Source organism: Lissotriton vulgaris, chromosome 8, assembly GCF_964263255.1.
Source record: "Lissotriton vulgaris chromosome 8, aLisVul1.2, whole genome shotgun sequence".
In the NCBI taxonomy this organism is placed as follows: domain Eukaryota; kingdom Metazoa; phylum Chordata; class Amphibia; order Caudata; family Salamandridae; genus Lissotriton; species Lissotriton vulgaris.
In genome coordinates this window covers 1437205145-1437217643 of record NC_141696.1, presented here as the reverse complement: position 1 = coordinate 1437217643, position 12499 = coordinate 1437205145, and the positions used below count along the sequence as shown (strand labels likewise).

General features: G+C 44.3%; 1 protein-coding gene across 2 annotated transcripts in view; it reads left to right on the top strand.

Annotated features, from left to right (window-relative positions):
• The window catches only part of LOC147698900 (uncharacterized), a 68670-nt gene that overhangs the window by 38866 nt on the left and 17305 nt on the right, over positions 1 to 12499 (top strand). For both annotated transcript variants that reach the window (XM_086935520.1, XM_086935521.1), the window contains exon 3: positions 7641 to 7800. In XM_086935520.1, the coding sequence (XP_086791646.1) occupies positions 7641 to 7800 (160 nt within the window). The remainder of the gene's footprint in view (positions 1 to 7640; positions 7801 to 12499) is intronic.

Here is a 12499-nt window from a genome sequence, read left to right as displayed (position 1 = left end):
TATCACTGACATGCAAAGCGGGCCCAAGATGGTCGCTATCTCCTACTAGCTGTCGCTAACTGGTGTTAGCGACAGCTTGGTAATAGGGAGATCATTTTATCTCCGCTTTCTTGGCTTTTAAAGCCAAAAAAGCGGAGATAAACCCCCTTGATAATATGCCCCTGAGTATATTAGTGTTCTCTAGCTCCGTTCCAGTGTCAGCAATAATCATAGCAGCAACATTCGAATTAAACTCCCAAACATAATTCCGTCACCAAAATTTGAATTGCCCTCCCAAAGGGGCAAATCGTTGAAGAGGGTTGAGGAGGGGGCACAAAGAGGAAGAGAATGATCCATCTTACTGAGTACATGAATACAAGACACCTCTCTGCAATAAATGGAAGAGGAAGAATTAGAAGTCAGAAAACCTAATATACAGGTAAAGGCAAAATTGGACAGTTAAGCAATAAGATGAAATAATGCAGTCTCAGTAAATAAAACAAAGAGGTCTACAAATCCAATTTGATAACGGAGATACAAAATGTAATTAGATATCCTATCAAAGTATAAAGACAACATTTAAGGACAAAGTATTCAAAATTCAATAAAGTCTTTGAGCAATCCTGGCTTCTTTTTGGCTCAATGGTTTTCAATCTTCCTGTTTGTTCTATTCATGGTGTTTATATGGTCTATTGATATACCATTGTCTGAACTAGGTATCATAGGACATTTGACCGATCTCTCCATACTTCAAGTACGACCATCCTCCTAATCTCTATAGCTATAAGTGGTTTGGGAAACACAGAACTTTTTCCCTTACAGACTTCAGGCTGATTGGTTGCCACCATGCCTCCAACCTGCCACTCTTGCTCTTTTTCAACACGATCAATATAATAACTATACTTATATTTGTTTTGATGTCCCTTAATTCTCTCATTAACAATGTTATGTTGTAAACAAATTAGATCAACACCTTTTAGCCAGTTAGGAGTCGATTTCATACCTGGTTCCCTTCCTCGTGATAGAAATAATTGGAGAAATATCAGTAACAGAACTGGGCATGATATGATATGACCATAACATGTCCCACAAAGATTTTCAACATAATTGTGAGATGCATTAGCTAGTTGGATATATTCCTTCATCATCTTATTGACCCTTTCCACCAACCCATTAGCCCTTGGGCAATATAATGCTGTTCTCTGGTGACATTTAGACATGTTTTCCAGGAAATCTTTCATGGAGTCAGAGGTAAATTGATTACCAGTATCAGCACCAGTAATGTGCTAGAAATGCTTTTAGTAGACAAACATTTCAACAAATCCATGATAGTAATATTGTTCACCATTTTGTATGTGATGTACTGAAAGTAATAATGCACTAAAACAAATATGATTGTGTCTGTATATTGGTCCAATTATGTCCAAACCTACATTGTCCCGCGGTTCAAATTGGACCACCAATGGGGATGAAGCAGGATTTTGAATGGATTTAAATTCATCACTCAACCCACAAGCATAGCAGTCTCTTACTTTATACTCCAACATCACATCCATGTTTGGAAACCAATAGGCAGCACTCACTCTAGCCTTGGTGAGACTTCATGTACCAAGTATCTCAATATTAAGTCACCTTTTAAAGAAAGCTCAGTTCTGACTTCCCAGAAAGCTTATTAACTTCAAGTAATTCATTCATTCTGTTAGGCCACCGATTCCAAACAAATTCACTCATTCTATTGGGCCACCCATTACAAACAAATTATTTGAGAAGAGAAATTTTGATGTCTTTATCCAGGCTGTCTTTCCACATGGCTTGCATAATAGTTGGAATGTCTATGGACATGACAGACAGATTAGGTGGGGAGATAGTTTCACAGGCCCCACCAATAAGAATTGAAGAGGGCCAGGGAGGGGGGCACAACAGGGGCGAGAATGAACCCTCTTACTGAGTACATGAACACAACACATCACAGTCACCACTGCTTGTAGTCAGAGCCATGTGTCAAACACCTGTGGGTTGGAGCATGGGAACACCCATGTCCCACTCATGGAACACTTCTTGATATAAAGTAATGCAAAGTGGCTATTTGTGTTACCTTCATCAACCTGTGACCACAACATTTGTTTTCTGCCCCGGAAAGTACATAGGGGCATATTAACAAGGAACAGGGAAAATTAACGCTAAGGGCCCTTAGCGTTAATTTTTTTAACGCCCGCTATCGCTAGATAATATCGCCTGGTTATCGCGTTATTAACAACGCTAATGGCCTAGGCGATAAAAAATCCAGCGATAGCGGCATTTTGGGAGGTTATTGCTGGTAATGCAGCGATAAAACTACAAGGATAGGGATATACTTGTTGATAGCCCATGGTGGACTTAGCCATGTAATCCACCTCCCATTGGATTACATGGCTAAATCTGAAAATTAGCAGACGTAAAAAAGCAGCGTTAACCGTGGTTAGCGCTGCTTTTTTTTGTCTCTAACAGGGTTAGCGTGACGCTTGATAATAGGAGAAATGTCTATTATTTTGCTCTGGAACGCCCACCTTGCATCTCATTAGAGATGCACAGGAAAGCAAAGTGAAAAAGGGTGCTAACATGCGATTTTGCATGTTAGCACCCTTTTGTTGAGCGGGCGATATATTTTTATCTCCGCTTCTTTGGCTTTTAAAGGCAAAAAAAGTGGAGATAAAGCCCTTGTTAATATGCCCCATAGTTTATCAAGACTTTCCACTGGTTTGCATCACTGTTTCTGACCTTTCACTGGCACAAAGCCTTGATAAATGTGCCCCAATGTTTTGTTTATCTCACACAAAGTTGTGGAGATGTGTATAGATGAAATGAAGTGGATTGATGTCATTGAAGAATGACCTTGATGTAAGTGCACTCTATTTCCTCGATCTTTACCTCATAACAGCACTCACAACGTTATATTTTACTGCCATATTTCCCAACTGTAAATTGTGAAATGACATGTTTATCTGCAATAAATAAGGTTTTTATTTATGACACTCTTGATCATTTCTAAATTATACTGACCATGTTATCACCCTGTCTTATTTTCTTCCCAATTCCCTCTTTGTATCTATCTCTCTCTCTTCACCTGTCACTCTTTAACTCGCTTTTCATCCCTATCTCATTCTCTGTCTCTTTCTCTTTTCTGTGTATCCCATTCCATCTCATTCAAGTGTTTCCTTCTTCCTCTCATATACTCTCATCTTTCTAAGTCTCTTTTTGTTCCTTGCAGTCTCACTGTCACATGCCCTGTTTTCCATTCCTCACTTTGTTTCTCACTCTTCCTTTGTCGCACATTCTTTCTTCGTTCCCTTTATGCCCCTCATAATATTTATTTGATAGCCATAAACAAACCAGGATAACAAAGCCATTACAAGTACTATAAACCAAAGGTGCATTAAAGTTGTTGTAAGGAAGCATAGAGAGCAAAAGCATCAACTGCATATCTAACTTACTGGAGTATCCCAGCCACAGTACACATATTTTCATATGTTTTTGGGGAATCTCTCACATTCTTCATCTCACACGTGTCCCCTCAATCTCATTTTTCTCTTCCTTTTACTTTCTGTTTTCCATTCTTCTTTCTACAATTTTTTCTTCCTCTCACCATATCCCTCTGAGAGTTTCTCTTTCCTTCTCTCTCTCTCTCTTTGACTCTGCAACATTTGCTCTGTTTATTTAATTAAAAACGTTGTATGGCACGAGCATGACCCTAGAGGGTATCAGAGGGCTTAACAGAGAATTGCGACACATGTAAGGGGAGACATTTGCGGAAAAACAGCAAGACTGGACAAGATAAAAACAGGTACCTAAACTCATAATAGTGGAGGGGACCAGTATAGCAACAATACAAGGCATCATAAGTAAGCAGAATAGCATGACAAGGTAGGCAAAAGAACACGTATGTCGAATACAGCAGGAACAGTCATTGTTACAATAGATGAGGTGGATAGCTGACCGTTGGGCTAGGAGGACCTCAGCGAGCTACGCTGACACGACAATAGGCCGTGGCTAAAATTCTAATTCAGAAAAGTACTCATCAGTAAAGCTTTCACCTTTCAGAAGGACACTGTTGATGGATTCAGTTTCGTTTCGGTAGACAGGGAGTTCCAGATTCTTGGGGCAAGACCGAGAAGGATCGATTATAAGTTTTCATTTTTTTTCAAAAGAATTGGGCTTAAGCAACAGGGTACTGGAGCTCCTGGAGGATCGAGCACCGCCCGAAAGATCTAGCTTTTTTGCAAGGTACAGAGGAGTGTTGAAATGAAGGGCTTTATGGGTCATGCAGGCAATTGTATCCTTGCCTCGAAAGGTAACCAATTAAGAGAATTCAGATCCGGTGATAGCGGACTTGAAGTCAGCGGGGGGACGGAAGGGTTTTAATTTCCTTAGGATGCTCAATTGGAAGTTTGCTCCTTTGGTAGATGCGCTTATGTGATCCTGCATGTTCAAGTTCTTATCCAGCACTATTCCCAGAGATCTCATAGAGACTATGATTTGTGGTGTGCAGTTGAGAGAGGATAGATTTTTCGCCAAGATGGGGGCTTGCTTGGGTGGGGAGATAAGGAGGAATTCAGTTTTGAGGGTGTTAGGTTTGAGATGGTTGGAGGTTAGCCAGTTTTGGGTTTTGTGCAGGCAGTGCTTAATTTGTGAAATAATAAGCTTGGGGCTCAAAGTTTTCTTCAGAAGCTACCGCCAGCACTGCAGAAGGTTGTGGTGCCAAAACCCAAGGCTGGGTAGGCTTGAGCGCCCTTCCTGCATCTTTAACCTACCACCAGACACTCCTTGTCCCTCTACCTTACTAATGCACATTCTTTGTCATCTCTGCTTTATCCCTTTGTCACTGTATTTCATTCTTTCTTTTCGTCCTCCTTTCTCCCTTTTGTGCTTTCTCTCTTTTGTTCTTGGTCAAAGTGTGATGAGGAAAAATACGTGCTAGTGCCCACCCCTACCTCAGAGGCGTCTCCCATTGCCCATGAAATCCTATCCTACAGCCCGCAGCAAGAGCCCTGTTTCTCTTATAAACGTTAATTTATTTATTTAGCCCTAGTTGGACTTAGAGAATGTGGGGGCATATTACCAAGCAATAGCGATAATTATCGCTGTTGCTTGGTTAGCGGGAAAAAAATATTGCCTAGCACCGAGCATTTTTACCGCTGAGATACCTTGATATTATCAAGGATTATCTCAAAAGCGGTAAAAATCCTGCGAAATGCATGAATATCGCTGAAAAATCATCGATATTCATGCATTATCGTGACAATGGTCTTAGCCATGTTATCCACCTTCCACTGGATAAAATGGCTAAGAACTGCTTTTAGCAGGCGTTAGCTTTTGGAGATATTCGCGCTTAGCGCGCATATTTCCAAAAGTTGTTAATAGGAGTTCGATATGTTAGCGACTGTTTTCAATCGCTAACATCTTGGCACACCCACTTTGCATGTCATTAGCGATAATTATCGCTGACATGCAGAGTGGGCCCCTAAATGCCCGCTATCGCCTACAAGCTGTCGCTAACTGGTGTTAGCGACAGCTTGGTAATAGGGCGATAAAATTATCGCCGCATTAGCGGGAAAAAGTCCCGCTAGTAGGTATTTCCTCTGCTACTGACTGACTATCCTTGTAACTCTTAATATTAGCACAGTGACAGGACGGTTCTTCTAAGTGGATGAAGGCAGTGTCGGTACAAAATATGAGCTCCCACCAACGTAAGATATGCAAATAGGGCCCCCCACACTCACATCAGTAGTAGCTCAGGGGCCCACTTCAGTATGAGTGAACCTGGGAGTTCCACAAGCTCGCTGGGTCCTCTCTTATGCCCCTGGCTGATGGAACATCCTCCCATTTCGATCAATATGCATTTTTTTTTTAAAACTTTGTCTGTCAGCAGCTTGGAACACGTCTATTGCACACAGCACTGTCAGTTAAAGATACAGTGTCAGACAGCCTTGCAGCAACTACACACACAACCCGAAGGGCCCCCCTCAGGATTACAAGGCTCACCACCTACTGCCCCTCACCCCCACAGTGTGTGGGCTGCGGGGCGCACTTTACATCCCTGACATCGAACATCATCGAGGCTTACAACTGTTCCATAAGCTTCCAGTCCTGTACACTCTTCCTCACCTTTAATTTCTCCAGTAAAAGGCACAGACAGTTGTGTTGCACTCCGTCAGGTCTGCATATCACAGGCCTTCATTTTGAGCAACATGTTCTTTCTTTCTGGCCATACCAGTCATTAATATTAGATTGACTCCTTTACCACTACCACCAGAGGACTTCCCTGGTCTTCCAATCACACAAGATTAAACAGTGATTCTACCCCGCCAGCGGTCAGGCATTCACCCACCTAGTTATATTTATTTTTAACCGTTATCAGGATACCAACTGCAGGTGAAGACATTTGTTTTCCCGGCCCTGTGAAATAAGTGCCAGTCCTCAGAATCGGAAACCATAGCACAAATTAAGCACTGTGTGCAGGGTTCCGTTGAGATCCTTGATATCATCAGAAGAAGATATTTTCATGTACAACTGGGTGCCATCCACATACATGTGGTACTGGATGTTAGATGCTTTGAGGATTTCAGTAAGAGGTTCAAGGAATAGGTTGAAAAGTGTATGTGAGAGAGAGATCCCCTGGGGAACCCCCAAAGTGCAAGGACTGTAATTGGAGAGGGTTTGAGTGATTTTAAATTCTTGTGATCTGTTATAGAGAACGAGGCAACCCCATTTTAGTACTGAGCCATGTTTGACAGTGTCAAAAGCTGATGGGAGGTCGAGTAGAATTAATAGGCAGGATTTGTTCCTATCAAGCATTGTGAGCGTGTCATCGACTATATGAGCGATAGCTGTTTCGGTGCTGTGACCCTGACGGAAGCCAGATTGGAATTGATCAAGAAGCTGGAATTCCTCAATGTGATTACACAGTTGTACATGAACACATTTCTCAAGGAACTTTGCCAGAGTTGGGATGTTTGTAATTGGTTGGAAGTTATTGAGGTTCTCTGGACAGCCATAGGTTTTTTGAGAATAGGCAAAACCTGACCAGACTTTGAGCAGATCTCACCTTGAAGCAGGAAGGCAATAACGATCTTGGTCCAGAGTTGAACTAGGGACCTTTATCATCTCTTTAAAGAACTTGGGGGCAAGGGGACCGTTGAAGTGATTTGAGGGTTTCAGGGTAGAAGGAATGTTGAGAATTGATGTATTGTTGAAGGTTGAAAATTGACTCCAATAAGCACTGTTTGTAGGGGCATGACATACTGTAAGATGGGACTGGGGGAGCAGGTGGGAGGCTGGTAGGAATGATAGATTGATTATGGCAGACCTTAGATCAGATTCAATCTTGTTAGACTTTTCAAGGAAGAAGGCTGGAAAGTCCTCACAGTTTGGTTGTGGACTGGACAGGAATGGGGATTGAATGGTAGTGTTATTGGATTAAAGTTTAATCAGATCAAACAGCATTTTGGGCGATTTCTTTTCCTCTCACTCTCTCACTCTCAATCACAAATCTTTCCTTCCTGGCCTCTATCACCTTCTCCTTTCTCACTCTTTCTGTTCTGTTCATTGCTTTCTGTTTTTTCTCTCTGTAACTACCTACATTGCTTCTCACCCTACCTTGTCTTACTTTTATTCCCGTTCTGCAGAAGTGGATGCGAGGGCCATTTCCGACGAAAGTAAAAACTTGCCTTACCCCTTCCCAGACAACATAGCAGCCTGTATTAATGACTATTTTAAAAGCTTCGCCCCAACAATGGCAAAAATGATTGAGGAAATCGGTCACTCGTATTACATTGAAAAATTAAGGTAAAGTATGGAAAAAACTGCAACCTTGATACTTCATTGTGCCTGATACTTTAAAATGTGTGTTATGTGGTGTACTTAGTAGAGCTATAAGATACTTGTTTCACTTTGCTTAGTCACAATGTGTGCTCCCAAGCTATGACACACCCATTGCAATGACCACCTTTACTGAATAGTACCTACATGCGAAAGTACAGCGGAGAAACAGCCTACACATCTAAAGGGGATACCAACTACAGAACTGCTGCAATTAATTGCTTTACACCGAATATGTGTTTCAACCACCCTTTTTGACCTCTCTTTACATTAAAACTAGACTCTATCATTAACTCTGAACTCTACCATACTGAGTGTAAAAGCCAACCGTAACATTCTTTCCACGGCTGACCTGTACTAAAAACCATAACCTTTCCCTTTCCATTTTACCCTCTCTATTATTCTTAATCCCATGAAAGTTTTCGACTAAAATGCACTTCGTTTGGAACAATCTTTCTCTGTGGAGTATTCATGTGTTTCGCTAACTGTTGGATATTGTTACCTTATCGTGTGCTTGGAGCCCACCTATTTCTTACCACTGGGTTGGTTTATTATCAATCTCATTTGCTTACTTCTTATTCATCAGCTTCCATGGGCTTTATTTCCTCTTCTTGTGTATGTTCCTACCCTGGCCTAAGGACCCATTATTTCTGTCTGCACACTGCTCCATTTTCAGGCACTACGTTTTTGTTTTTGGTTAAGCATTTTGGTTAGGCATCTCGCAAGAGTGCATGCGTTGTCCAGCCATCCCCCATGTGTACTTCCTGTTCCACTTTTTCAACCTTGTGCTTCTTGGCGTATCTTTTCTCAGTTACCATTGTTGCTTGCTCCCAACCTGCCCACCTCCTGTTGCCATTCCTGCTTCTCCACCCACCGTCCATTGTCTGTGTGCTTCCCCCCCTGCCATGCTCTGTTGTCTGTTTGCACCACTATCCCTTCCCCCATCCATTGTTTGCATGCTTCCTCCTCTCTGCCAGCCCTCTGTTGTCCGTATGCTTCCCCATCCCTACCCTCTGTTGCCTGTGTGCTTCCCCCCTCTATTGTTCATGCACTTCCTAACCCCATCCTTCATCGCTTGGGTGCTTCCTATCCCCCACTCTCCGTTGTCGGTGTGCTTCCCCATTGCTATCTTTTGCTTCTCCGTACTGCCCTCACCGCAATCCATCTCTCCTGCCCTTCTTCTGTGTTTCTTTGTCCTTTGCCTGCTCTTCTCACTCTCAACCCACTCCCGTTTTTTTTTTAGTGTGTTAGAGCTACATAAAACAAAACGCATTAGCGCTATATAAAAAAACCACATTTCAGGCAACTTTTTCTGTACAAATCCATCTCGAATCGGTAGATGTAAAGAAGAAAATTACCCAACGGCCACGTCATAGTGCCTTTTTAGGTTTCACCTGGGCCGGAGCACTAGCTACGCCCAGGAGAAATCTTATGTTCCTACAGTGTGGGGCTTAGTCCCGCCTCTGCTTCCATTGGCTAGCTCCATAAATGGAGGCTAGCCATTGGAAACCGGATCTGTCCATCAAGGCCGGACCAGATTCGGGGGCGTTCCCATGATTTTTTCCCTCTCCACCCTTTTTGCATCGTCATCGGGCGGTGGGCGGAGTTTCATTTTTTTTTCTTAGGTGTTTGTTTTCGTCATTCCATGCCGACCACAGCCGCCGGAAGAAGACCAGGTGAGTGTCCATTCCCGCCCCCTCCCGCTGACCGTGTGCTGTGCCAGCCCCCCCTGTCTGTGTCCGCCCCCTCCCGCTGTCCGTCCCCCCTCCCGCTGTCCGTGTGCCCGTAGGGGCTTGTTTTTATTTCATTTCGCCACCGCCAATGCTTGTTTCCAGAGCTGCCCACGCTGAAGCCCGGCCCTGCCCTTCCCACACGTTTCCCTAAAAGTACTCGCTGTTCCCGCCCCTCCCCTCCCCTGTCCGTGTCCGCCCCCCCTCCCGCTGTCCGTACCCCTTCCCGCTGTCCGTGTGCCCATAGGTGCTTGTTTTTATTTCATTTCGCCACCGCCAATGCTTGTTTTCAGAGCTGCCCACGCTGAAGCCCGGCCCTGCCCTTCCCACACGTTTCCCTTTAAGTACTCGCTGTTCCCGCCCCCCCTGTCCGTGTCCGCCCCCCCCTCCCGCTGTCCGTGTCCGCCCCCCCTCCCGCTGTCCGTCCCCACTCCCGCTGTCTGTGTGCCTGTAGGTGCTTGTTTTTATTTCATTTCGCCACCGCCAATGCTTGTTTCCAGAGCTGCCCACGCTGAAGCCCGGCCCTGCCCTTCCCACACGTTTCCCTTTAAGTACTCGTTTTGTTTTTCGTTTTAGCTGAACTGACGACTGGCGCTTACCACAATCTGATTACAGGGCCTGGCATCGGGGTCTGGCAGAGAGGATGGCTGCGGGGCTCTGCTACTGTTCCCATGCTCCCCTGCTGCCCGCTACCTGGTGCAGCACAGAAGGCCACCTTATTTTCTGAAGTGCAGTCACAACACACACGGATTGCAGTCTCTGCTTTGGGTAGCCTGCAGGGGAAACAGCACCTCGCAGCACAGGTACTGAAGTATTCGGATAACACTCTAACACTCTGATAAGCTCCGTATATTGGGAGAGATATTTGAAGTTACCACACGAACAACTGCAATGCTTTGTGAAGTTAGCAGATTAACATCGACATTACTGGCCTGGCAAACATGTAATTCAGTTCATTCGAGTGCAGCCTGAAGCACAAAGGTCTGGAGTATGAGGACAGTCAAATCCAGACCACCACCCCTTGACCATCGCATACAGGAGAGTCACTTGAGTGTTCTTCAGTCCTTGCCGGTGCCTAATATTTTATGAAAAGGTGAATTGCCCACTTACTGTTTTCACTCATACTAAAAGTCGGGGGTCCTCGCCGTTAGATTCCTCTCTGTGCGCACCCCAAGAGATCCCTGTGAGTCTCTGCTGTAGTGGTCCCCATACTGGGGGCCGTGGCCACTCTAGGGGTCTCAGTCCATGACAAGAACCCGTGCAGCATGGGCAGCCCGTCTGCTGATGAACCAAACCCCTGCTGCGCTTTACACTGCGAGTGGTATAGTTGAACCCTACTTTTAGACAAATGGTCATTTACTGGAGGCCCCACGTCCCAAATACATGCATTTTATATTTGTTTAGTTAATACCTTATGCTGGTGCAGCTCTCCATGTAGAATATTTAAGATAGTCACAATACAATGACTTTACCCCAAGCAATAATGGACAACAAAGAAATTAACAGGTATTTAAAAACGGATATCAATTTCATCAAACGGGAAGCTGCCAACAAATTCCAGCATGGCTTCACTTGTTGGGTAGAAAGTCTCTTCCCTTAAAACAACTAGTAGAAGCAGTTGTTCCTTCTTTACGAAAGTACAAACATAATCACTTCAGCAGTCTCTCTATAGAAATAAAATTTACGAATCTCAGGGACAGCATAGGTCTATGTTCGTTTATTTACGTTCTTTTTTCGGAATCTGTGTTTCCGAGGTTATTAGCCTTTCCTGTACTCTTCCCCCGCCCTTGTGCTCCGCCCGGCGGCCGGGCTTTGCTCCGTCGTCCGGCTGGACACCGGCTGGTGTTTTTACCTCCTTGATTCACGGACCGGAGCTGTCTCCCGTTTGGTGAATCCTTTCCCATTGGCAGTGGTACAGATCCAGAGGTGATCTTGCGTGGACCAGAGGTGGTGTGTTATCCGGACGCTACTACATAGAATCACGGTAACAGTGTATTACGCTGCCTTAACTTACCTTATGTTGGGGAGATTATTGGGACGTATGACTAATATTACCAATTATATGTAGATGACCAGAGCAGACAGCAAGATAGAGACTCGCACTTCTCTGCCCTCTGTCTCTACAATCGCAATCTGCCCGCTTTCCCTCTCTCACCCTCTTTGGTTATTTTACTTCGTCCTTGCCTTCTCTTTATTGCCTTTTTCTCTCCCACTCCTTCTTTTCCCTCTTTGTTTGCCTGCAGTCATTCTGTTCTCTTCTCTCTCCTGCCTCCCCTCTCGTGCTTTTCTTTGCCTCCTACTTTATTCCTCTCTTTCTCCCTCTCTCACTGCCACATGGGCCTGTGCCTCCTTGAAGGGCCCTACTTGACAGACGGCTTTGACGGTTGCAACACACAAAACCTCCCCCTTTCAGTGGAAAAGACTAAGGTTTTGTTCCTGAAGCAGAAGGGGGGTCTCAAATCTATGATTTCGCTTTTATTTTTTGCAAGCTTAAGATAGTCAGCGGGGTGGGGTGACGCCGGCCTCCTAAAAACGGGCCCTGAAATGATAGCTCTGTTCTGTGGTCGAGGCCTCCTGATTTGCAGGAAAACGCCTTGTGGGTTTTAATGAGTGTCTGGGCTCGCGGGCCTCAGCCCTGGAAACCCCACAGTGCACATACATCTTGTAAGGAGAGATTAAGCTAATGGCAATGTAAATGACAATGCCATGTATTTATCTGTTTTCAAAACCAACACATAAATACAAATTTTGCCATTTACAATGCCAATAGCTCAAACTTTTCCAAAGGCGAAACCATTGCATTGTAAATGCTTGTTTTACTTTATTATCATCCATGCTGTACAGTAGCTCCACTGCTGTACAGCATGGCCATGAAGTTATTGCTAAAGCCGATAGATCTTATAGGCCTGGCAGTTTGGCCTGGTCTGTTCCCACTG